The sequence below is a fragment of the Miscanthus floridulus genome, chromosome 17, assembly GCF_019320115.1.
Source record: "Miscanthus floridulus cultivar M001 chromosome 17, ASM1932011v1, whole genome shotgun sequence".
Taxonomy (NCBI): domain Eukaryota; kingdom Viridiplantae; phylum Streptophyta; class Magnoliopsida; order Poales; family Poaceae; genus Miscanthus; species Miscanthus floridulus.
Window position 1 is genome coordinate 21,887,861 of NC_089596.1, and position 27,462 is coordinate 21,915,322.

At 43.7% G+C, this 27,462-nt stretch overlaps 3 protein-coding genes across 4 annotated transcripts in view; 1 reads left to right on the forward strand and 2 right to left on the reverse strand.

Annotated features, from left to right (window-relative positions):
• Positions 1–22,055, reverse strand: part of LOC136515394 (protein TOPLESS-RELATED PROTEIN 2-like) — a 75,786-nt gene extending 53,731 nt beyond the window's left edge. The window contains exons 1-6 of the mRNA XM_066508994.1: positions 21,959–22,055; positions 3,080–3,204; positions 2,768–2,878; positions 2,498–2,680; positions 2,210–2,338; positions 1,625–1,696 (exon numbers count right to left, since the gene is read on the reverse strand). Of these exons, the coding sequence (XP_066365091.1) occupies positions 1,625–1,696; positions 2,210–2,338; positions 2,498–2,680; positions 2,768–2,878; positions 3,080–3,199 (615 nt within the window). The 5' untranslated portion in view covers positions 3,200–3,204; positions 21,959–22,055. The remainder of the gene's footprint in view (positions 1–1,624; positions 1,697–2,209; positions 2,339–2,497; positions 2,681–2,767; positions 2,879–3,079; positions 3,205–21,958) is intronic.
• LOC136518480 (uncharacterized) lies at positions 10,464–20,864 on the forward strand. Its single transcript, XM_066512138.1, has 7 exons — positions 10,464–11,595; positions 11,992–12,431; positions 19,495–19,828; positions 19,918–20,100; positions 20,383–20,437; positions 20,528–20,647; positions 20,736–20,864. Exons 1-7 carry the CDS (start codon positions 10,541–10,543, stop codon positions 20,862–20,864), a joined length of 2,316 nt encoding a protein of 771 aa, XP_066368235.1. The 5' UTR covers positions 10,464–10,540.
• Positions 22,056–22,244: 189 nt separating the features above from the next.
• LOC136518477 (disease resistance protein Pik-2-like) lies at positions 22,245–25,213 on the reverse strand. 2 transcript variants are annotated; one of them, XM_066512136.1, is made up of 3 exons: positions 25,119–25,213; positions 24,158–25,028; positions 22,245–23,909 (listed from the first exon to the last, which is right to left on the reverse strand). In XM_066512136.1, the coding sequence occupies exons 2-3, from the start codon at positions 24,997–24,999 to the stop codon at positions 22,412–22,414; spliced, it is 2,340 nt and encodes a 779-aa protein (XP_066368233.1). In that variant the 5' UTR covers positions 25,000–25,028; positions 25,119–25,213; the 3' UTR covers positions 22,245–22,411. The 2 variants fall into 2 exon arrangements, with proteins under 2 accessions (XP_066368233.1, XP_066368234.1); XM_066512137.1 differs by lacking the exon at positions 25,119–25,213 and having other exon boundaries at positions 24,158–25,094.
• Positions 25,214–27,462: the final 2,249 nt, after the last annotated feature.

Consider the following 27,462-nt stretch of genomic DNA (forward strand, 5'->3'; position numbering starts at 1 on the left):
ACCATTGTATCACCAACTAAAGCACCGGAACCATTAGATGGATGTTTGATGTATCTTGATTTCTTCTCCCAACCATCAATGCTCCAAACACATAGCTGCAAATTTCATTTCATTGCAAAAAAACAAGAAAAGAATGATTCGGAAAGAAACAATACTGTATTTTTAGATATTTATACCGTTTAGAAAGTGGAGTGTATTTATAGATCTTTATATATTTTAGAAAATGGACTAATGGATGGTATGAAATGTGACTAACATAATGTCGGGGGAGCATACCCTGGTTACCCCACAACGCGGCTTACGCCGGAGGAAAGCGCACTTCGGGTGGCCCAGTAGGCCATGACCCATCATCCGCGTAGTGCCTCGACCACTCGCTCCCCCTGACCGCGCAGTCGGGTCAGGATACGAGGCACGACCTCGACCACCCCGGGCCTCGACTGACCATCAATGGATAAGACCAGGGGAGGTTGGCGCATTCAATGCGCCTACAGCAATGAGACGTGCACGCACCGCACACCCACTCAGACCAAAAGGACGACGACCACCCAACGGACCGCGGGGCCTTAGGATGCATCGACCACCCTTCGGACCACAGGGTCTTGGAGTGAGGCATCACCCCTCGGACCGCTCCCCCCACCAATTCAAAAGGCCACTCCGTGGGCAGGCGATGTCAGGATATGGCACGGGACCGCTCAAACACGACTCGACGGGCAGGTGTACTACCACGCTCGCCACAGAGCACGGGTCTCATGTCCAGGGACTTGACTCCTCAGAACCGGCCAATAAGTTGACCCCCGACCAGCTACGTGTGGTCAGGGACGACGCCTCGCCACCCCCTTCATGATCAAGAGGGCGGCCGGTCAGCAGAGGACGGCAGCCATAGACTCAAACTAGCGCACGACGCCCCCCGGGGGAAGTAGGCGCAAGGACGAAGGCCACGACTCGCACTATGCGCCCACGTCCCACAGGACTACAAGAGGACAGCCATGACCCGCACTGTGCCACTATGGCGCACCATACCTCGACGTGGAGAACAGGAACCCATGACGACATCCGAGCATGCAACATAAGCTGGGACAAGATGCAGAGGGCCCACAGACCGGGCTCGCCAACCGCCGCCCTCCCCTCGGGCTCTCGACCACTCGGGTTGGGGGAACCCTTTTCTTTCAATTATCACTCGGCCCCCGAAAGCATATAAGGGGAACCGGGCCTTCATTCTAGCGGACGGAAAAAAGGAAACACTCCCTGGCTATGGAGGGATCTCTCTCTCTCTCTCTCTCTCTCTCTCTCTCTCTCGTCCTCTCCCTTCTAAACCCACACTTATGAGCACCCCCATTGTAAGCCAACTGAGCACTTGAACCGAGAAACACGAACTCAAACCCCTATGAGACTGGACGTAGGGCTTCGGCCTGAACCAGTATAATCTCCCCATGTCTTGAGTGCTTCCATCGATTCCTAGAGCTGCGCGGCACTAAATTTACTGGTCGGTTCACAAAACACCGACACATAACATTTGACTGTATTTAATTCAGCATCCCTTAAATTTATAAGCAAAAACAAAATCGCTAGTCCTAATTTTTATATATATTAGAATTCACACCTGAGCATCAGCACCTGAAGATACAAGCACCTCCATTGATTGCGAAAATGCTAGTCCAGTTATCTTTTTGTGATGACCCGTGAGCACAGTTGTAACCTGTGCAATTCGATTAAGATAAGTTGATATTTTGGCACGTTGATGTTAAATATAAACTAAACGGTAATTAGTACACTAAGCATAATATTTCACATAGGAAGAATCCATTATCATTAAAAATTCTCAAATTTTTAAATGTCGAGCTAACAACATATGTATGGTTTATGAAGGTTTTTTGGGTCATATACCATGAGGTACTTACTACTCTTCATATTGTTGACGGGAGCTACCACAAAGTTGCTATGTAATATGTGTACCTTGTGGTATCTGCTCAAAGCCCGCAAAAAATACATAATTTGTTATGTCAAAAAGATCATATGTAAAACAACATTTACAATCTCATGATCCTAATACATAAGTAAAACATGAGAGGATATATAGTCTGAAACGAGAGCACATTATTTTACAATGGGTACATTACTGCATTTCCAGTGAGAACCATATATAATGAGTTTTGCCAATACTCTGAGATTCATGGAAACAGGGGATGATAGATTCACGTTTAATACTCACTTTGTCTATGACGACATGGTAGATTTGAATTGAAGAGTCCTCCCTTCCAATAGCTATGATGTCATTGTCTAACGGGTGGAGTGCAAGGAAAGTTGCAGCAGGTGGAGGTGCCATGAAAGTAATCATGACCTATATATGAGAGATTGCACAAGATCAGTGAAGCCAAAAGAAAGGCCATGGTGCAACTACGAAATAAAAATTATTTTACGGAAGTTGTCATGCATGATTTGTAAGAGATCAATCATGGAATTAACTACTTATTGTTATAGACAACTGAAGAAGACATACCTTGAATGTCATCATGTTGAACATTGAGACTTTGCCACCAGAAGCAGAAATTAGATAGTTGTCACTTGTGGATAGTGCAGTGCAGGCTGTTGCTTCTTTAGGGTCATTGCCATCAATGGTGTCGTTTGTCATTGGAATGCCATTTTCCGGTTGCCATAGTACAGGTGGAACAGATTTGGACGACTAACGAAAAGTAATGATGGATGGTTTTTAGAAAACAACCAAACAGAACTACATTGTTGAAATCTTAAGCTAGTGGTCCTATCTAACCTTGCCACGTGGATTCTTGTCCCTGTGCTCCCATTTCCACAGCTTATGAACAGCATTGGAGCTGAGAGCCAAAAGTGCCACCCCATTATGTGTGTACAACAAGCGCATAACCTACGAAGAAAACAAATAAAACACAATGCTTATCAGAATTATATACTGTTCTGAATATGAACATAACAGTCTTAAATTCTACCGAATTGTTCGGTGTGTGCTATGTCATGAAAATCATAAGCACACGAACAGATACTGATGTGTGATATTCCTTTCATTAATTTAACTGGAAGATGTACATGCAAACGTTGCTGAACATACTTTGCATGAAGATGCGGTCGGATCTGGCATACGCAGTATTTGAATATGTCCTGAGCCAACGATGTCGTCCGCCAACTTCCTGGCCTTGGTTACTAACTCAGGGGCGTCGCTCATTTCCATACATGCTGTAACACCCCAAAATTTGCCACTTTTGAAAATAGAGTTAAAATGATTTATTTTTGAATTTTTGAGCACATGAAAACATAGGAAAGTAAAAATTTTCATTAATTTAAAATTTATCATAAGGTAGAAACATGTTTGTTGCATTCATGCCGGTCGCACCTCATGTTTCTATGTGCAAAAGTGTGTGTTTTTTTATACGTTTAGGAGACGAATATCTATCTCTAGGGATTTTCCAGCTTCTTTCTGGAATTTAATTCCTACCTCCTTCACGTTAATCTTTATGTTCCAAGTTCTCAACAATCTTTTTATGAGCTCCAAATACTTTATTTGGGTTCATCATGTTCCAAAGTGTCTCCGGGAATTTCCCCAAATTTTCGGAGGTCTCGGAGTATTTTTCGTGGCTTAAATATTAATTCTGGACTTTTCTAGAATTATTTTATCCATGAAATTAATTAATTCCAAAAATAATAAATCTCTCATTTTTCCCAACGCTCAAAGCCCATGTGCAATATTCCTAATAAATCCTAAAGGCCCATGCATTTATTTACTAATGGGCTTTAATGTTTATTTAGGCCCATTAGTGCAGGTGGATGGTGCAACATCAATTAGTACCATATCGCTAGTTGATGTAGATGTGGGGAGTTTTTCTTCCTATATATATCAACCAACCCCTTGGGCAAAGCACACCAAAACTACCGTATGGGGAGCTCCTAGTTTAGAAAATCCCTCATGTAGTAAATTATATTTTTCCCACCTTCCCCCACCGTCGTCGTCGCCGCCGCCGCGCTGCCCAGCCCGGTCATCCTCGCTGCTTCTCGGCCATCGGTAAGTGCCCCAAGCAACACTCTTGTACGTATCTCCGAGTCCTGCGCCCGACCGAGACCCAGCGTCGTGCTGCCTGAGTCACCGAGATGCTCTAGCTTGCAAGCTAGGCCGGCCATACTGGTGTACCCAAATAAGCCAGCGAACGGCATGCATGCCTGAAAAGCCAAGTACGGTACGCATACATCCTTCACGTTTTTCCTATAATCCATTCTTTCCTGTATGGTCTTTTTGTTTAAATAATTAGCTACAGCTTTAAAACTCTCCTAGCTTTGTTTTTAGTGCGATCAAGTGCGGAATTTATAATGACGTGATCGCGGCCTATTGACGTTGTTTGGTCTGTCACGAGCTTATGTGTTTTGAGTTAAATATTAAATTGATTAATATGGATGCAATATTTTGTATAATTGAAAGCAATGTAAGTAAACATCAATCTTTCGTAAATAAATATTAATTTGATTATTGAAGGTTATGTAAATATCTTTCTAAATTAAAAATAACATAGGGTTTAACATTCTCCTTTTCGTATACTAATGTTAATTTGATTACTACTGACATGAACGTGTTTTTAAATTATAAACTACTTAAGGTTAAACACGTTTCATATGTTAAAACTAAATTAGATGCTCTCACATGAAACTTTCTTGTTGCACGGTTAACTTTAATTTGCCTAAACTATATAATAATATTTATAACTAAAATATGATTAGTCTAACCCAGATTTTAGGATTAAAATATGTTTTATCTAATCTGAATTAACATGCTTCATATAGTTTTGCTAAATTAAAATAAATCAAGCAGGTAGGCTTTTCTTTACTTTTATAATATAAATCTCCCGGTAGTCGTTCCTTTCAACGGTAGTTCCGTTCTCGACGTTTCTTGTGATCTTGTGACTGTAGTGACGAGCTCTCTTTTAGTATGTTGTTTCTCTCGTGTGGTGAATTGTTCTTAGTTACTTTTATTTGTTGCTTGTATGTTTGCCTATGCGTGGTGCTTGCTATGAGTAGAACGAGAATCGTTTGTGAGCGATGAAGACCGGAAGGTGATAACCAGAAGCAAATTATGAGGAAGTTTGATCAAGTGTAAAAGGCAAGTATAGCATGGGATCTTCCTTGTTGTCCTATTCATCTTTAATCATTTAATTCATACTGCATGTGTCTACCTTGACTGCCACTAAGGATTTCCTAGTACTTTGTTACCTGTGCCTTGTTACCTATGGGGTATTGCATTGGGTAGTATGATGCTAGTGCTCAATTAAAGATCATGATCTTGTAACTTGACTAATGTTATATGCAATAAACACTAAAAGATGCTTTTTAGCAACATAGAACAAGGGGGCTAGAGCATTGGGCTATTTTTATGGTGCTCTAGATTCCTCTCCCTAAGGACTTATCTGTAAGTGATCATCCGGGACTTACAGTACAGCTGTGAGGGCTATATGGCTCTGGCTTTAGCTCAGTATGAGGACATTTTCTAGCTTGTTAGTGGTTACCTTTATTGGCATAAGAATGGCTTGACGAATCGGATATAGTGCGGCCTCTGTCCCCATGTGTATAGGCTGCGTGTCAATGTGCCATCGGGAAGGGGGGCTCTACATCTATTTGCCGAGTGAATCTAATGGCCCTAACTTGTTAGACGAACCTTTGAAAGGCTTCATAGTGAACCCTGCCGACCTTCCTTGGAAGTGGGTCAAGAGATTAGCTACCTCGGGCGAAAGGGTAAATCACGACTCACAGTGAAAGTGTACAACCTCTGCAGAGTGTAAAACTGGTATATCAGCCATGCTCACGGTCACGAGCGGCCTTGGAACATTTACGGAATAGATGATGAACACTAATGATATGGATGATGACGATGCTCACTAATGGTTAATTGTTTATGTTATTCATTATTCATGTTTACCTGATCATGTATCTATATGGGCTTGTGATAAACTTGTTGCTACTCCTTTGCTAAAATCATGACTCACTAAAAGCTAATCGCAGTTAACCAGTGTCAGCCTTTTGAGCCTCATGAACCCCATGTTATATTTGTTGAGTACGACATGTACTTACGCTTGCTTTACTTTTCAAATGTTTGGATGAAAATTCCGGATGGGTACCAGATTGCTAGAGTTTGGAGGAAATAGGCTTGTGATCAACCAGTCAGTTGTCCCTGTGGATTTGGAGTCTTCACCTGAAGATCGGAGTCGTCTTTCCGCCGTCTATACTCTGAGGTTACAATCTTTATACTAATACACTATGTATTTAAGCATTGTCTTTTGATATTACCTTTATTTGTAGCTATATGTGAGATTTGACTTCCTGGGCTCACATATGGTGCGTATCTGGTTTTGTTCTTAAAACCGGGTGCTACACATGCCTACCATTTGTTCGATATGGTTAGCAAATAAATACAAATATATTGAACTGCAAGGAAAAAGAAAAAAAAGCACGTGCACACTCGACTGGCCACTCATGAATTCCCTGTCATCATCATAGAAACACAACATACACATTCCAACCAAAACAAAGATACAAGCTTTCTTTCAAAAAAACAAAGACAATATTCCCTTTTCGAGGATGAGTCGGCTCCCCTAGGGTTGGCGACCCCTGGCGGCCGCAACCCCCCCCCCCCCCCCCGCCACCGCTGCCACCAGTCGCCATCCCCGGGCCGGCGGCCCCCTCCCCTACTCCCTCCTCGAGCCCCACAAGTCCAGCCAGCGACGCAGGCCCGCACTACCCCCAACCTACCGCCGCCGCCGCCGCCAGTGGTCCCCTTCCCCTCCCCTTCTGGCAAACTCGGCTCCCACCAGCCGGATTTGCTGCTAGTCGTGGGCGCGGACGCCGAGGCTACGTGGCCGCTGCCTCCGCCCGCGCCACCGCTGCAGGGGACGGCTTCCCCCCACCTCCCTGCATCCGCGCACCCCTCCTCTCCTCTCCTGTGCATGGGCACGCGTGAGCACGTGGCACAGCCGCCGACGCCGCCCACGTCGGGCCCCTCCACCGGCATCCCACTACACGGCCAACCCCAACCTCGCCGCGCCTGCGCCCTGTCATCGCCACTGCAGGCCACCGCCCCCCGGTGATGGCGGGCGCCTCCGATGGGAGCCTCCTTGGACCGGCGGACCCCACCAACACGGGAGCCGACGCTAGAGCGCCCTGTCTGCCCTAGCCGTCGCCGACATCGGGCCCCACCACCGTGACCACCACGGCCGGCGCTAGGATGTCGCCTCCAACGCCAACGACGCTGCGCCCCGCCACCGCAGCCACCTCCGACGCTGGAGCGCCTCTGTGGACTCCCTCCCAGCACGCACCCCTCGGCAGTTCACCGACCTCGGATGGGACCGCACAGGGAGTCGTAGGGTGTGCCGATGGCAACCGTCGATGCCGGAAACGACGCCGGCGGCGCAGGGGGTGTCCCGCCGACTATGCCACTACTTCGACTGCCGCACGTGGCTTCCTCGAGCCAGATCCGCCGGCAAAGGCGTTGTGCAAGGGCGCAGGGCCTCCCGTTTGGCTCGTCTCGGTCGACCCGATGCTGGACGAGCTTGCCGCCTCGCTCGTCGAGAACCGACAAGTGGTCATACTAGCGCCTGGGTGCCTGCATGCTACGGCAACCGTCTCTCAGGAGGTTCAAGCTTCAGTGGTGGACACCAGTTCTCCAGCGATGGGTCCCCAGTGCACGACGGACCTGCCTCCGTCGTCGCTTGTGCAGGGCATGCCTCCACAGATGGAGCAGCCCGTTGTCGTGGGTGCTGTGGTGCCAGGGGATGACATTGAGGTCTAGCCACCTGGGTTCGAGCCGGCCAAGCACATGGTGGGTACTTCTACATCGACGCTGGACGGCCATTGGTATGGCCAAGCCACACTCGACCCTTCTACGTCGATGAAGGACGGCTAGCCAGATAGCCAATCCACGCCCGACCCTAGCAATGCGACGCCCACACCGCACGAGGCCGCTCGGCGTCTCGCACGGTTTACCAAGGAGGTACAGCTCAAGCGAAGGTCGCCCTTAATCGCCACTCCACCAAGGCAGAAGGCGGCAAACAAAAGGCCCCTGCCAATCAGGAGCAGACGGATTGCCGCTAAGCCACTAGCGCGCATACCGACCTCCAAGCGAGGCGAGGTACTCCTCATGCAGAGGATGGGCATCGTGCCGTCGACAGCTATAGTTTCATCTGTGTCCAAGGGAACATACGACGGCATATTCGCAGGGAACTTGATGCCGAGCCCAGTGGAGGCTCTGGACGAGCTGTTCCATGCGACCAACAACAAGGCTGGTAGAAGAATGTTCTTCTCGGATGGCGGAGTTGGGTCGCGCAACCAGCAGCGGAGACGTCTAGCTCCGTAGGTCGCTGCGGTGCTCTTAGTTCGGTTGTTTACCATTTATGTAATATCAAGGTTTGTAATAGTCAGCTAGGAAGATCCAGTCATAGCTATAAGACCACCTAGCGCGCTCATCAGAAGCGTGTCGTTTGTACGGTTAAACTCTTCTTATTAATTACAATGATACGCAAATCTTTTGCGTATTCGGAAAAAAAAACTGAGTGCTTTTCCTTGCATTTCTAATTACGTTCACTACTAGAGAACAGACTTTAGAATGATGTCCCAATTTGGCATTAGCCTCGGCATTTTTTGCCCCCGGGACTAAAGGACCCTTTAGTCCCGGTTGGTAATACCAACCGGGACTAAAGGTCCCTGCCCAACGGTCGTCCGCGGGGCAGGGGCCTTTAGTCCCGGCTGGTATCACCAACCGGGACTAAAGGTAAACCTTTAGTCCCGGCTGGTAATACCAGCCGGGACTAAAGCTTTTAGTCCCGGTTTGGGTGATGCCCCGGGAATAAAGATTAATCTTTAGTTCCGGTTTGGACCCCTAACCGGGACTAATAATCCCGGCCTATAATTCAGCTCATTTCTTCCTCCCCGAGCCCGAGCCATTCCATTCAAACTCACTGCCTCTGTTTAGCTTGCTGTTGTTCTTGCTCTCTCCCCCTCCATTGGTGTTGCTCTTCGATTTTGGAGGTAACAAACTTAATCCTCTTATGTTTTATCAGTAGCTTATCTCATTTTGCGATGTAGATGCATGTGTAACTTTATATGTTGGACTTTATTATGATTTTATATGTAAACTTAGAAAATTGTAGAAAATCCGTACTAGTTGAACTTGCAGACCGTGTTCAAGTCGGCGAGCATGTTCTCTGCCGAGCGGTAACGGACGTCAAGGAGGAGCTTTGATTCTACGAGGGAGAGCGGCAACGGTCGTGGAAGACCGTGTTCCCTTTCTCGTAGAATCGGAGCTCTTCCTTGGCCTAGTACGGTGTCGTCCGGTGGAGAAATGCTCGCCGGGTTGATCACGTAAGCAAGGTCAACTAGTACGGATGGTTATTTATTGAAACATGTTTTTGAGCTATAATTTGATGGATATTTGATAACTTCAGACCTACAAATGTCATCTACAAATGTTACTATCCTTGGCAACCTAAACGTCCGCGAGCTCGTCGATATCGAGCAGGTCACTTAGAATTAGTTTTTCCATGAAATGAACTACTTAGAAATCATGCCTTTTTTTAGAATTAAATTTTCCATGAAATGAAAAACTTAGTAAATAGTTAGAAAATTATAGAAAATCCGTACTAGTTGAACTTGCGGACCGTGTTCAGCTCGGCCAACATGTTCTCTGCCGAGCGGTAACGGACGTCAAGGAGGAACTTTGATGCTACGGGGGAGAGCTGCAACGGTCGTGGAAGACCGTGTTCTCTTTCTCGTAGAATCGGAGCTCTTCCTTGGCCAAGTACGGTGCCGTCCGGTGGAGAAATGCTAGCCGAGATGATCACGTAAGCAAGGTCAACTAGTACGGGTGGTTATTTATTGAAACATGTGAAATCCGTACTAGTTTTGTTTAAATATATCATTTTAGAAAATATGAAATTTACACTAGTTTGCAAAAATAAGTATAGAAAGTAGATGACAACTGGTACCGGATCATCGGCCTCTTGTTCGGTTGCGAAACGACTAAGGCCAGAACTCCCTCTCATTATCTGCGGCAAGTGTAAGCAGAAGATTGTGATGGAGTACCGAGTCAAGAGACAGGGACCCAACAAGGGCCGTGTTTTCTACAAGTGCCCGGATCGCGATGTGAGTTTCTTATGCATTTTATCTTTATGGCTAATTGACCTGCTTTTCTTGAATATTTTTGACTAAATATTTTTTGGCTTTAATTACAGTGGGAGGGCAATGGATGCGATGGTTGGTACTGGGAGGAAGATTATGCTACATACGTGCAGAATTTGGGTGCGCTTGAGGTAGCGGCTGCTGCTGATGAGACAGTGAGCCAGCAGGAGAAGCTTATTGATATTCAACAGAAGAATGATTTGTCTGTTTTAGTTGCGTACGATCACGAAATAATTATGTTACTGAAGTGCATTATAGTTTTAGTTTGTTTAGTGATAGTTGGGATTGCTTACGTTGTAGCCAGACTTAGTTAATTAATCAACCGTGTGTGTGTCATTTATGTTGTGTAATAAAATACTAAATTATGTTCAAGGTTTTCATAATTTGTCGTGTAATACAGATTATGTCACGCCATTGGATGTACAATGCCGATCGCCGCTCCCAAGACTTTATTGAGGGCTTGCACTATTTCTTAGGTGTGGCCGAGGCAAATAAGCGGGATGGTTTCATGTGCTGTCCATGTGCCCTATGTAAGAATTTAAAGGAATATTCAAGCTCAATGAGTCTTCATTCACATTTGCTTAAGTCAGGTTTCATGTCAAACTATATATGTTGGACTAAGCATGGAGAAAGCGGGGTCATGATGGAAGAAGGTGAAGGAGAAGATTTAGACATTGATGACATTATTGCTCAGTATGGTGCCTTTGATGATACTACAATGGGGGGAGATGAAGAAGAGGTAGCGGTAGAAGATGATCTCGGTGATGCTCTTGGCGATGCCATTCGTGATGCACAACAAGAATGGGAAAGTGAAAAAGAGAAAGTTAAGTTCGAGCGCATGCTTGAGGATCATAGAAAGTTGCTATACCCGACGGCCGAAGAGGGGCAAAAAAAGCTGGGTACAACACTGGAATTGCTACAATGGAAGGCAAAGAATGGTATATCCGACAAGGCATTTGGGAATTTATTGAACCTCATAAAGAAGATGCTTCCGAAGCCAAATGAATTGCCCACCACTACGTACGAAGCAAAAAAGGTTGTCTGCCCATTGGGATTAAAAATCCAGAAGATACATGCATGTCCTAATGACTGCATCCTCTACCATGGCAATGAATACGAGAATTTGGATGAATGCCCGGTATGTAAAGCATCGCGGTATAAGATTAGGCGCGATGATCCTGGTGACGTCGAGGGTGAACAACGTCCTAGAAAGAAAATCCCTGCCAAGGTTATGTGGTATGCTCCTATAATACCACGCTTAAAACGTTTGTTCAGAAATAAAGACCATGCAAAGTTGTTGCGGTGGTATAAAGAAGACCGTAAGGTAGACAATATGCTGAGACACCCAGCTGATGGGTCCCAGTGGAGAGCGATAGACAGGGAATTTCCAGAGTTTGCAAATGAGGCTAGAAACTTAAGGTTCGCCTTAAGTACAAATGGTATGAATCCTTTTGGAGAGCAGAGCACTAGTCATAGCACTTGGCCAGTTACTCTATGTATCTACAACCTTCCTCCATGGTTATGTATGAAGCGGAAGTTCATTATGATGCCGATCCTCATCCAAGGTCTGAGGCAACCTGGCAACGATATTGATGTCTATCTGAAGCCATTAGTTGAAGAACTTCTAGTTTTATGGAACAAACCAGGTGTACGTGTCTGGGATGAGTACAAACAAGAACACTTTGACCTACGAGCAATGTTATTCATAACAATCAATGATGGGCCTGCTTTAAGTAATCTTTCAGGTCAGACAAACAAAGGATATAATGCATGCACACATTGTTTTGATGACCTTGACAGTATATATTTGAAAAGATGTCGAAAGGTCGTGTACCTTGGCCATCGTCGATTCCTTCCGTTGAATCACCAAGTAAGAAAGAAAGGGAAGCATTTTAAAGGTAAGCCAGACCATCGGAAGAAGCCTCATAACCGAACCGGGGAAGATGTACTCGCAATGGTCAAGGATGTGAAAGTAGTATTTGGAAAGGGACAAGGCAGTGAATCTGTTCCCAAAGATGCTAAGGGACACGCACCCATGTGGAAGAAGAAGTCCATCTTTTGGGAGCTACCCTATTGGCAAGTCCTAGAGGTCCGCAACGCAATCGACGTGATGCACCTAACAAAGAATCTTTGTGTGAACCTGTTAGGATTCATGGGTGTGTACGGGAAGCCAAAGGATTCACTTGAAGCACACCAGGACTTGCAGGGCATGAAAGAACGAGACAATCTTCATCCAGAGAAGATAGATGATGGACGTCATTACTTAAGGCCTGCTAGCTACACGCTTAGCAAAGAAGAGAGGGACAACATGTTTGAATGTCTAAGCAGCATCAAGGTCCCATCGGGATTCTCCTCCAATATAAAGGGTATAATAAATGTGCCAGATAAGAAATTCCTAAACTTAAAGTCCCATGACTGCCACGTGCTTATGACGCAATTGCTTCCAGTTGCTTTAAGAGGAATTCTACCTCCACATGTACGTCTAGCCACCGTGAAGCTATGTGCATTCCTCAATGCAATTTCTCAGAAGGCAATCAATCCAGTGGAACTAGCTACTCTACAGAATGATGTGGTTCAATGTCTTGTCAGCTTTGAGTTGGTGTTCCCTCCATCCTTCTTTAATATCATGACACACATCCTAGTTCATTTGGTGAAGGAGATTAGTATTCTTGGACCTGTGTTCTTACATAACATGTTCCCCTTCGAGAGGTTTATGGGAGTCTTGAAGAAATATGTGAAAGTCCATTCTAAGCCTGAAGGAAGCATCGCCCAGGGCTATGGAACAGAGGAGGTCATTGAGTTCTGTGTTGACTTTATTCCTGACCTTGCCCCGATTGGTGTTCCCGAATCACGACACGAGGGGCGACTCAGTGGTAAAGGAACTTTAGGGAAGAAAACATATATCGGCATGGAAGACGATTATTTCAATAAAGCACACTACACAGTTCTTCAGAACTCGTCATTGGTGTATCCGTACATCGAGATACATAAGGAGTTCTTACGATCCAAATTTCCAGGGAAGACTGAAGCTTGGATTAGGCGTCAGCACATGGAAAGTTTCAGTGGTTGGTTGCGAAAAGAATGTCAAGGCGATGACAATATTGATGAGCAACTGTATTTGTTGGCTAGGCAGCCATCGTGGCATATCCTCACGTACCAAGGGTACGAGATAAATGGGAATACATTTTACACAGTTGCCCAAGATAAAAGGAGCACCAATCAAAATAGTGGTGTTCGCATAGATGGAACAGATCCAAATGGGAATATACAAACATATTATGGCCGCATAGAAGAGATATGGGAACTAGACTACGCACCTAATTTTAAAGTCCCTTTGTTCCGGTGCCAATGGGTGAAGCTGACCGGAGGAGGGGTAACAGTCGACAAAGAGTATGGAATGACAACAGTGGACCTCAACAATATTGGGTACAAAGAGGAACCATTCGTCCTTGCTGCCGATGTGAGTCAGGTGTTCTATGTGAAAGACATGTCTACAAAATCAAAGAGAGGAAAAAATGAAGACATGAACTCAATGATCAATGAGCCAAAGCGCCACATAATTCTTTCTGGGAAAATAAATATAGTGGGAATTGAAGACAAGTCAGACATGTCAGAAGATTATGAAAGAAATGTCCGAATTCCACCCTTCATAGTGAAGAAAGATCCAACCATCATGTTAAATGATGAAGACACTCCATGGTTACGACAAGATCATAACCAAGGGTCATACGTCAAGAAGAAATTCACTATTGTGCCCGCATGATACAATGATGCATGTTTAATATATTATGTTTTAGAGACGGATATTATGTAATATGTTATGACTTCACAATTGTAGATCTTGCTGAGATGATCAAACTTGGTATTCAGAGTTTTCGGGACCCTAGATTGTCTCAAATTGAAAAGTTTTGAATACCGAGTTTGTTAAGCTCATCAATATATACAATCCTTATATAGGCCATTTTTTCATTTGAGAAAGCTTGAACAAAATGTAGTTCAAATTTCACAAGTGTGTGACATAGTTTTAGAAAGTATATATGAGATTCAAGAAGTTGTGACTAGTGTTTGATAAAAATTTCTCAAATGGGAAAATGAGCTATGTAACAATTGTACATCTTTCTGAGATGATCAAACTTGGTATTCAGAGTTTTTTCATCTGAGGTCATTTAGTGTCTCATTTGAGCAAGTTTGACCAAGTCAAATTTGGTCAAATAAAAAAACAACACTTTGACTCTAGTATTATGAACTCTAAATGACTTCAAATTGAAAAGTTTTGAATACCAAGTTTGTTAAACTCAAAAAGATCTACAATTGTTGTTTTGGTCAACTTTCCATTTGAGAAAGTTTGGATAGTTCAAATTTGTGATTTTTAAATTTCAACGCCTACAAACTAGTTTTCGGGACCCTAGATTGTCTCAAATTGAAAAGTTTTGAATACCGAGTTTGTTAAGATCAAAAAGATATACAATTGTTGTTTTGGTCAAGTTTCCATTTGAGAAAGTTTGGACGGTTCAAATTTGTGATTTTTAAATTTCGACGCCTACAAACTAGTTTTCGGGACCCTAGATTGTCTCAAATTGAAAAGTTTTGAATACCGAGTTTGTTAAGCTCATCAATATATACAATCCTTATATAGGCCATTTTTTCATTTGAGAAAGCTTGAATAAAATGTAGTTCAAATTTCACAAGTGTGTGACATAGTTTTAGAAAGTATATATGAGATTCAAGAAGTTGTGACTAGTGTTTGATAAAAATTTCTCAAATGGGAAAATGAGCTATGTAACAATTGTAGAACTTTCTGAGATGATCAAACTTGGTATTCAGAGTTTTTTCATCTGAGGTCATTTAGTGTCTCATTTGAGCAAGTTTGACCAAGTCAAATTTGGTCAAATAAAAAAACAACACTTTGACTCTAGTATTATGAACTCTAAATGACTTCAAATTGAAAAGTTTTGAATACCAAGTTTGTTAAACTCAAAAAGATCTACAATTATTGTTTTGGTCAACTTTCCATTTGAGAAAGTTTGGACGGTTCAAATTTGTGATTTTTAAATTTCGACGCCTACAAACTAGTTTTCGGGACCCTAGATTGTCTCAAATTGAAAAGTTTTGAATACCGAGTTTGTTAAGCTCATCAATATATACAATCCTTATATAGGCCATTTTTTCATTTGAGAAAGCTGTAGAACAAAAAATACTATATTTTCTCTATTTTTATAGGTTCAACAAAAAATTCCTGTCAATTTTGGTCAAAAACCGAGAAAAAATTGAAACATTGACGTTACAATAATGTGATAATAAATTTCCTATCGAATAATATTAGTTTTATTAATTTTAAGTTAGAAATATATTTTTGCATTAACAAAATACTTAGTATTAGTAACATTTATATTCTATATTCATAAAAGAAATTAAAAACTTTAGGTTACAAAATTTTCCTATTTACAATAAATAATTAGTTAATCAATAGTATTTTTTAAAATAAATATTGCAAAGTATTGAAGTTGCTATGGAATTAATTGATTAACCTAGTATTAAACAAAAATAAAATCCCAGGCCTTTCCAATTACGCTGGCGGGTTGGCAAAATTTTCAGGGCTTCAGTCCCGGCCCAGACCAAGAACCGGGACTAAAGGGTGGGCGGCAATTTCGGTGCCCGCCAAAAAATACCTTTAGTCCCGGCTGGCAACACGAGCCGGGACTAAAGGACATTTAGTCCCGGCTGGTAAGACCAACCGGGACTAAAGGGTTGGACCTTTAGTCCCGGTTGGTATTACCAGCCGGGACTAAATGCCCTTTAGTCCCGGTTGGTGTTACCAGCCGGGACTAAAGGGTCGCAGGCTATATAAATCGAAGTCTGTTCTGTTCATCTTCGATCTCGCCTCCGTCGCTCAGCCGCCCGCCTGGCCGCGCCATCCGCCGTCGTCGAGCTCGTCTCTGCCGCGCCGCCGTCGTCGTCTACCCCCGCCCGGCCGCGCCATTCTCCAGGCCCGCATCGCCACATCCCGTCTCCGCCGCCGCACCCGACCCCACCATCCGTCGCCGACGCTTCCCGCGCGCCCACGCCGTACGGCCTCCGTCGATCGAACTCGATATGATCTGCTGCTCTCGATCGGCTTTTTTTTAGATTTTTTTTTACAAAGTCTCGGCTGTATATTAGATTAAAATAAGTACATGTAGTTTATTGTTAGTTTTTTAGTTATTTTTAGATAGTTTTTGATATATTAGATTTAAATGTATTAAAATTTAATTAGTATTTTATTTAGATAGTTTTTTTAGATAGTTTTTTATTATAGTTTTTGATATATGTTAGATTAAAATGTATTATCTTACTAGTTTATCTAATTTCATGTTAGATTTATTTAATTGGATTTAGTAATTATATATTCTATCTCTCTATATATATTATATCTAGAGATAGATTCTATATGTATACATATGTACTTAATTATTTTTATATGTATATATACATGTACTTATTTTCATGTGTTGAGAGAGAAAATTGTATCTAGAGAGACATTCTATGTGTATCACATGCATATCTAGAGATATATAGACATATGCACTTATTTCTATGTGTTGAGAGAGAAAGAAAATACATTGTATCATTCTATGTGTATATATATACATGTACTTATTTCCATGTTGATGAAATATTATGTGTTATTATATTTAATTGGATTTAGTAATTCTATATGTGTTATCACATGTACTTATATTATGTACCATAGTAATTCTATCTATGTGTTATCTTGAAGATACAAATGGCTGCTCCGAATGATAACTTGAGTGATGACATAATGGCGGATATTATCAACGCCGGCACCAATGTGGATGTAGATGACACGAGTCAGTACTTTGTTGATTATGAGGATATCCTGAATATGCCGGTGGTTGAAGATCAACAAATTGTCGCGCAAGAAAATACTGGCGAGGTATATTCGATTATCTATCATCTCTTATAGATGCATGCGTACGTATATTTGTTGTTAATCGTTGTGTTTCTACTCATGTAGCCGGTCTCTGGATCTACATCAACCACCGACAAAAGTAGGAAAGTCCGAGGGCCAAAAAAGCCATTAGAGGGCCGTTTTATAATATCAGAATTCGACACCGACACCGGCAAACCATTGGGACCACATGCTCAGACATATGTTAATCAATGTGGGTTCGTTGTAAGGGATAGGATCCCAGTTAGTGCTCGTGAATGGAAGCAGAAGATATCCGCTCCTAATGTTAGTTTTGTATCTGATCGTGACAAGAACCTAGCTTGGAGAGATATCACTCAACATTTCACATTACAAGCAGATGATGCTTTAAAGGAGCTAGTGAGGGATTGGACAATGAAGAAGATGACAACATTGTTCCAGAGTTGGAAGAAGACATTGTATAAAAAGTTTATCTTGAAGAATGCTACGCCGAATTTCAATGCTAAGGCGTTTGTCAAGTTGGAGTCCCATTGGGATGCCTTCGTAGAATACAAGACATCCCAAGACAGTGAGGAACGTGTGATGAGGAATCAGCAGAATGCCCGACAGAAGCAATACCATCATCGCATGGGATCAGGTGGTTATAAGAGTGCTATTCCCAAGTGGCAGAACCTAGAAGCAGAGATTACTGCCAAGGGAATCATACCTGAAACAATAGAGAAGAACTGGCCTCAACGCGCGAAGAATTGGTTCTACGCTCATGGGGGAAGCCTAGACCTAGACACTGGCAAGCTAATTTTCAGCCAAAAAATTGAGAGAGCAACACAGAGACTAGCTCGTGCTAGGGAAGAAGCTGATAGTGGTGTTTTCAAGCCCAACAGAGAGAAGGATGAATTGACATATGCACTAGAGAATCCCGAACATGGTGGTCGAACAAGAGGCTATGGGGCGGTTCCGTGGCTACACGCATTCCCAGCAGACAAGGATACCTACAGAAGCCGCCAAAGAAAGAAGGATGAGGAGGCAGAACGAATCCGTGCATTGGAGCAATTTGTTGACGAGTCACGACAAGCATTGCTTGAATCACGTGAACGAGAAAAATCACTTGAGGCAAGAATGCAGGAGGAGATCAAGAGGCAAGTGCAGCTAGCAATGAGTCAAATGCAATCGCAATCAACGCCGGGAGTCACCATTAGCCCCGTTGGTCAGATGAAAAGTAGTTGTGCTTCTACGGAGCTGCCAGTTATTCAAGACGACGCTGGGTTGCGTTTCCCTGTTGATGACATTACCGAGCCTCTAACAACATGTGAGCTGCACATTCCAGATGGTAATAATGCATCAATCATGGTGGCTGTCGGGGTTGTATCTCCAATAGACCGAATGAAGACACCAAGAATCCATGGGTCAGTTATTCAACCTGGATATGCTAGCGTCTCGGTCGATAGAGTGCTCAAAGGTTACAGCAATGTTCCTCTTGACATTGAAGGCGGTGATGGGGAGAAGACACTAGGAGAAGCAGAAAAGACATTTATTCAATGGCGCAAACGCTTCATCATCATTCCTGGGGCGCCACCGCTTCCCCTACCTCACCCTAGGTACGAATGAAAGTGAATGAAATATTATTTTCCATTAATTTTCTATTGGCTTAAAAAATAATTGACACACAACTTGTTTTTGTAGCAGGGTCTCCCCCCAGCCTAGCCTAATCATTCATTCCCCATCTCATCACAGCGTCGCGGGGGGCGAGACGACTTCATCCCCACGGCGATCGCCAACTCCTACACCGGCCCCATCGCCTCCACGACGATCTCCAACTCCTACACCGGCCCCACCGCCTCCACAACGATCTCCAATGCCTCCACGCCGGTCTCCACCAACACCGGCCACATCGCCTCCACGTCGGTCTCCAACACCGCCCCCACCCCCTCCACAGCGACGCACTACAAAGACGTCTAAGGTCCCGGCGGCAAAGAAGACCCCGAGAAAAAGAGTTATTTCTCAAGAAATACTTTCTGAAAAAACTGATGAGCAAATAGCAGCTGAAGAAGACAAAAAAGTGAAAGATTTTTTTATAGATACCAAAAAGAAGAGTCAAGCGAAGCTTAAGGAGAAGCCGTACTTTTACCTACCACGAGAGGTGCTGAGGCAGAAGGTCGATGCTCACAAGCAAAAGATGATTGAACTTCGTAAGCCTTCGCCACTATCAGACTATGACCGCTCCCTCGTGAAGTCACATGATGCAGATAAGAAAAGGAAAAGAGCATCAGGGAAGGATGTCCCACAGCTCGGACAACAGAAGCAACCAATGCAAAATCTTGTTGTTGCTAATCAATATAGTTCCAACATAGAAGTCTATCAACCAGACAACTCTGGAGAAGTGTCGGTTCAAGCCCTTAATGCTTTTTTTCAAGATACTGGTTTAACCTTGGATCAATTGACGGGCAAAGCTCCAATCCAGAACCTGGAAGTTGATACCTGGAAGACTTATAAATATGGCAAAAGTCTGTACAACCCTGCGGCTCTGAATGAATTGGGTACGCAAATGTACTTGCTCAACAAGTGGTACATGCAGGCGTGTGGCAGGGGTGAGCAGTGGATCTTTGTCAGATTTAGAGACCATCATTACTTCCGTGGCGATGACATCTTACATATTAGTTTCGAAGAATTGCATCAACTATACCACATGGACGCTCTGGACAAATCAATCATTAGCTCCTTTTGTTTGTAAGTGATTCTTACTTTTATTTAATAAACTCACTTCCATGCGTACGTGTATATAATTATCCTCACATGTAACTTATATTTATATACAGATTCCAGATGTCAGAGCTCCAAAGAATACAAGACACCAGTGTTGGCTTCATTGATCCTTATATCGTATTCAAAACTGGTATTATTGTCAAGGAGCGATGGGTATCTGAAGCACAGGAGAATATCATGATGTTCTTCGTGAAGCAGCACGACAAGACAACAATACTTTTCCCGTACAACTTTGAGTAAGTGTTAATAATAATGTAGTCTACACATTTTATGTAATATCAATACAACTTATATGCATGTACGTGTGTGTATAAACCAATGCAGTTTTCACTGGATACTCATTGTCATTGAGTTAAACTCAAGTCGGTTACTAATCTTTGACTCGTTGAGAAAAGAACGGGCACTATACCAAGATATGATAGACATTATCCAAGGGTAATTTCGATCTCTCGCGCACAACTATTATTGAATAGACTTTGCCATAATTTATTAACGATCGTACATTATTGGTCGCACAGGGTTTGGAAAGAGTTTATTCGGCAACATCATAAGGATTGCAAGGCACCACTTAATGTAGTTGAAATACCAGTAAGTTGTACTATATACACTTCCCCACGTGTTTAATTACTATATCGTACTTCAATTTACGTGTGAGATGATGAGAATAATCTTCTTCTCGTACAGTGGTGTTTGCGGCAGGAACCAGGAAATAACTTGTGTGGATACTACGTTTGTGAATTTATCACTGCGCACATAAGAAGAACTCCTGAAGATGTCCTCAGAGTACGTATATATCAATTTTTATTTATTTTTAAATGAATATATATACATATATGTGTATTAATACTTTTCCTTTTATTTCAAATGCAAGACTGAATGGTTGAAACGAAGGGTCATGCAAAAAGACCATCTGAAAGCAGTTCAAGAGTCAATAGCAGGATATCTTCTAGAAAAAGTGCTAAATCCCAACGGCGAGTTCTACTTTGATCTTAAGGAATAAATGATGTAAATTAAATGTTTATTGATATCGTTATTTTCGAGAACAAGATTATGAAAGTGTTGTATATACATATATATATATCTATAATATATATAGTTTCATACTTTATTCGAATATAATAATGCTCAAGATGAGAATTAGATGTAATTATACGCATGCGTGTATTTATATTAGCAGCGTAGAATACGTACATAAAAACATATTATATATTAAACAAATACGTGTAACTGAACTGAAAACAAATTAAACAAAAAAAAAGAAAAAGAAAAGGAACCTTTAGTCCCGGTTGGGGTTACCAACCGGGACTAAAGGTTGAACCGTTAGTCCCGGTTGGTGTTACCAACCGGGACTAAAGGATGCGCCAGGTTCGCTCGGCTGGAGGGCCTTTAGTCCCGGTTGGTGTTACCAACCGGGACTAAAGGTCCCTCTTTAGTCCCGGCTCGATGACCCGGGACTGAAGGTTCCACCTTTAGTCCCGGGATCGTTGTCCCGGCGCGGTAACCGGGACTAAAGGCTGTTACCGCCCGGGACAACAAGTCCATTCTGTAGTAGTGGTTCCTTCAGTAATTAGACACCACAGTTCATAATGTTATGAATGAATCTGCCTTGAGCCACGCAAACACGGCCAACCGGTTGGCAGACTATGGCATTTGTGAGACAACACGGCCAACTTGGTGACATGCATGCATGGCTACTGCAATCCTGCGTGTTTGAATCGGAATCTGAGCTAGGCAGCAGATAATCGGAATCTGAGCTAGGCAGCAAACAGGCCCTACATGCATGCAAGAAAAAACAAGGCAATCGGGATATTTTTACATTAACTATCACGGTACGGTACCTAATTCGGAGTAACTATTTATTTAGATAATCTATGTTGCCTGGAACTAATAATAATTCCAAGGAGAGGAGCTAGCTAGATTTAGTCCTGTACCACTTGAACCCCGTAGGTACTGTATGTATGAGATAAACATTTTATTGTGACCATTATAAAGATAGAAAGACAGGATAGATAGGAAGTAATAGTAAATCAGAGCCAGTAGCATTTGAATTTTGAAAGCAAGTTCAAATGTGCATGCATGATCAGTTCATCATACCTGTTGGTAGCGTGAGATCATATATTCCTCCCCTACCCTGTTGGTTAGAAGGGTGGGATGTTCTGGATGGACTGCGGCCGTGTGCTCCAACGCAGCCTCCGCTTCCTTCACATCCCAAATACTGGCACCTCCACAGTTCACTTCGGCTTTGACTCTTTGGAGCGAACTTGTTCCGAGGTTCTGGAAGCCAAGCAGCTTGTCAAAACCAAGATGGAGGTTCTCGTCTTTTAGGGACCGCACATGGACAACAAACTGAAGGGATTCAAGACTTGGCATGATAGTATTATTAGAGGGTCACCGAGTATCTTTAAGAATCTCAACTTGCGGAAGTAGCCAACACCTCTATCTGTACGAATCTTTATGCTAACTACTGACTTGGTGTCACCGGAATGCAGTACGAGGCAACTGAGCTCTGGCAAGTTCAGATAGGAGAGGTTTGGAGCAAGCGACGAGTTAATCCACGCCGGCAGTGCAGAGAACTCGAAGCAGCCCAAACTCAGCAAACGGAGATGCCGACAGTAGGAGGGCGATCCTGCCTCGCTGCACCCTGTGCTTACTTTGAGAATAGTTTACAATTTGAAGTTCCTGGATATTGTGCAGATGGCCCAGGGACTCCAGCAAAGCACTCTTGATGCTCTCACTGATCCTAACATGAAACTCAGTCTTGAGCACCCTCAGTTCCTTCAGCAGGCCCAGCTCCTCCACAAACTGCATTATTATAGCATCTTCACCTCCACAAAATATACGTAGCTCTTCCAGTGACGTGAGCTTACCGATCAAACCTGCCGGCACTCTTGTTGGCCAATGATCAGCTCGTAGGCAAACAAGTTGCGTCAGAAGTCCCACGTCCTCCGGCAGCTCCTCTATCAGGTAGTCCCCTAAATCCAGTGTTTGCAGAAACCTCAGATATTTTACCTCCCTAGGCAGCTGAGCGATATTGGTACTCTCTAGTCTGAGGTACCTCAAGTGAAGTAAACTCCCAAGATGATCCTCCGACACATTTTTGAAGCAGTCTTTGTTGAAAACAGAACATCCTACAATTTCTACTACACGTAAAGATGGGAGGCGTGGGCATAATGCACAAAAATCACACTCACTGGCAAAAATGGATCTAACTTTCTCCACAGCGATGTTAACCAGCTGGCCAACGTTGTGCTCTTCAACACACTGTAGGGCTAACCTGCGAGAAATGCTCCACTGAAGTTTCTGTCGCTCACCACCATTCAATACAGTGACAAAATTTTCTTCACTCGATAGTTGATGTATCAAATCAAGAACCATATCATGAACTGAGCATGCATCAACGTACCCTTCATATAGTGTGTCCTGTGCCTGGATCATGTTTCTATTTATCAATTCATTAAAGTACCTCTCCCCAAGCTCAAATAATCCTACCCCTGCTGCTGCTGCTTGTTCCTTAGAGATGAAACCTTCAGCTATCCACTTCCATATCAAACTATTTTTCTGTATCATATAATCTTCTGGAAATATGCTTAGATACAACAAGCAAGGCTTTAGATATGAAGGCAAATCATAGTAGCTAAAGGACAATATCTTTCTGGTATTATCTACGTCATCATTGCCTTTGTGCCTAAAACCAATTGAGTTGTAGACCTCAGACCAGTCCTCTCCTGGTTTAGTGGCCAACAAACTGGCTATTGTAATGATAGCAAGTGGCACGCCGCCACATTTCTTCAAAATTCTTTCACATGTCTCAGCCGGAAGACTATCGAAATACTTTCCTTCACCGTCATCTATTCTTGCGTACAATAATTTTTCAGAATTATCATGAGAAAGTGGCTTTATTTTGTAAGCTTTATCAGCATATGCGGCAACTTCAGAAATGCGTGTTGTGATCACAAGTCTACTTCCACAATTACTTTCTTGCAGAGCACATCTGACTAATTTCCAGGTCTTCTTGTCCCATATATCATCAATAACAATCAAACACCTACATATTCACAAGACAGTACAAGAAATGGTAAATAAATATACGAGACATCATTTATAGTTTTTTTTATTCGTATATCACCATTTCGGTTATGTTCCTTTAATCATTTTCCTTTATTAAAATAAATAAGATATAAAGAACCAATAATTGTGCAGCTACATAATCTAAAAGCGGCTATAATTATTGTTAGCAGTGAGCCAGTGACGAGTAGCAATGATTAATGAATCGGTTATCATATTAGCTCGTACCTCTTTTCCTTGACGAATTCGTTGAGTTTGCCCATGAGCTGATTTTCATCCAAACCCATTAATTTGGGACGAGTGTAAGTTTGCTCATCAAGGGTTATGAGAATGTCTCCAAAGACTTTCTTGATGTCAGGATTCTGACCCACTGGAACAAAAGCCCGACACTCGAAGCGCGGTTTGAGATGGTCATAGACAGCTTTGGCAAGAGTGGTCTTGCCTAGCCCTCCAAATCCAACGATAGAGAGGATCTTCATCTTTGTAGTACTAGACACATCCACGTCGCCATCCCCTAGGGACAGCATATTTATGAGCTCGTCCCTTGGTCCCTCAATGCCAACAAGCTCCGTCGCCCTTTTGTATAGATTCAGGATGCGAGGGTCGATGGTGTTTGCAGCTACAGGGCTGGCGACAATGCTGTCAAGTGTGTACCTGCCTCGCCTTGTTGCCACCTCCTCAAGCTTCTCTTTGATGTCATCTATTAGGCTAGAGATTTTGTGGCGAGCCTTGCTCTTCTTGAACAGCCTGCCCACCCTTTTCAGGAGGCGCAGGAGCATGTGTGGCTCAGTAGCCTCATTAGGGTCTTCAACGCGCACGAGGAATGTGTCGACGATGTCCTCCATATCGTAGGATGCCTCCCTGACTTCACTCGCCCAGAGCCTGACCAGCTCGTCGAGCTGGTCCGGTGGAACATCGCCGATCTTGCGGAGGACAGCGTGCACCACCGTGAGCTCTCGTGAGAGAGACTCGATCTTCTTCTTCACGCCCTTTTGCAGGCCGTACTCCTCCTTGAGCAACTCGCCCAGTTTGGGGAGCAGCCTCCCCATCGCCCCCGCCACCAGCTCCATGGACTGCAAGCTCTCGGTGTGGGTGCCGCCTGCGGACAGCAGCTTGCATTAGTGGTAGGAGTAACTAGTAAGCGGGGCTGATTTTTGTGTTGGAAAAAACAAGGTGAAGGTGGGCTCACCCAGATTCACCGCCTGTTCTTGGTCTGAGCCCTGTAGCTGGAGCCGCGCAGCAGCTGGATCTTCACGCCCCTCGCAATGGTGGCTTCAAATTAATTAAAAGAGAAATGTATACAATACTGTTCCGTGCTCTTGAGATTGGAGCAAGATAATTAAAAATAGTAACCCGAGACAGAGAGAGAGAGAGCAGGCAGACAGCTTTTCCAGTTCACGACAAGAGAAAAGGTAAGCTTTTCATTTTTCAATTGTTTGATTAACGTGTGCGTGTGTGTCACGCAGAGCTAGGAAGTTGCGCAGAAAAACAGCTCTGCTGCTTCGTGTTTGATGTGTCGGTAGTAAACTACTCTGGCCCGGCTCCCGATAGATGTCGTATTTTTTCTCGGGCTGGAGGTGACCACAGTTTTTTTTTTGCTTCCGCCGGTTTAATTTAGATAATATACAAACAAAGCTCATCAGTACCGCCGTCCAAACCAGATGCAGTTGTGATGGCCGAAAACACTAGGCGCATGGCCTTGTTCACGTGACGTGTGGTTTGAGGATGAAAAATGTACATCTACTATATATACTACTGGAGGGTGGCTGGACTGCTGGCTCAGATCGATATATCCGATTTTTACCTTGATTATCTGATTTCCGGCGAATACCGTATAAAGTATCCGTTTTAATATCCGTATTCAGAAAAATATCTGAATAACTATCCAATTAAGTGTTCACATTTATTCGGTCGGATAAAGGCCCCGGATATCCAAATAACTATGTTCACATTTATTCGGTGGGATAAATATCCGTACCATTTTCATCTGTACACCTGCACTGACACATTATTGATCATAGTAATAATATAATTGATTGATTGATTGGTAATTGATTATTGATTATTGATGAAGTCCCTGCAATTCGGTATTCTCGTTGGGAATTTACCGGAAGAAGAAGAAAAGGCAATGTTCAGGAAAAGCATTTATCTATTTGCTGATTTGCTGATGGGTGGTGAATTGGTGTGCCATGTGTTTTGGGCATGGGTGACCCGTTGAGTACTTGTGACCTGAGCGGGCATGGACATGAGTTTAGGCATAAAATTAAACCTGCCATCTCTAGCGTACATACCATATCAGAAGAGAAGAAAATAAAGATCCAGAACACAAAGAACATTTAGATAAGCCTACTAACTGAAAACACAAAGAACATGAATTTAGATGTCGGTGCTATACAGCCGGGTATCCCGACTACAAGAATGGCCGAACAACCGACACCGGATAGAAGACCCGACGAGATACGACGCCTTATTCCAGGAAGGATATCCCCAAGATTGCGGCAAGATTCCAAAGGAGGCGTGATTCTTAGCTTGTAGGGCAAGTTAATCCCGGATATAAATAGGTAGACAGGCTCATGTTGTACCCCATCTGATCCAACCTTAGGCTTTTAGATACATTGTAATCGCTACTCGCCGAGTTCATAATACAAGAAGCAGTAACCGGACGTAAGGCTTTTACTCGCCTACGAGGGCCCGAACCAATATAAACTCTGTGTCCATTGTGATTGCTCTTTGCACCAAGCGGGGTTCCTGAAGATCCAAGTATCTGTCGGTCAAAAACACCGACAGAGGCACGCCAGGTAGGGGGATATCGCGCGAAGATCAATCATGCCGATCGTCAAGGGAGTTTGGTACCCGGATCCGACGACTTCCAATGTCGCCATCCCACCAAGCTCAGTCAGATCTGAGATCATCGGGGATTTCCACTCGTATTCCCCGATCCGTCAGCCGTCACCCCTCTACGTGCCACCATCTATCCACTTTGGTAGTTTGGTCTTCGAGCACCAGGGAGATTTCACTCTCAAGTTATCCAGGATCGAAGATCCCGATCTAACTCGCTTAGGCCGGGAAGTGTTCACTTCCTGGGCGCAGCTTCCGGAAGGGGATCTTGCCAACCAAGCCTCCCAACACAACCTAGACTACGAGGGCTCGGACAACGAGATCAACCCTTACGAGAGTCACCGTGTCTATATGGTGACTCACGATCAATAGCAGGCGGAGGACGCCGGGTCATCGGCAACTCATGAACCGCCACACCTTAGCGGAGCACTGTCGATGCAGGACCCACGGGATACCCCGCAAGGAAGAGAGAAGATCTAGTCTAACTAGGATTCTTTTCCTTGTAATCCTAGTAGTAGTATTATTCTGTAATCCTACTAGGGACTCTCATTGTAAACCGACTAGAACTCTGGCCTCCTGACTATGTAAAGGAGGACGGGGTTCCTAGAGAGACAGGACAGGACAATCAATCCAACGCAAAGGCTAACGCCGACTAGACATAGGGCTATTACTCAATCACAATCGAGGGTTCGAAC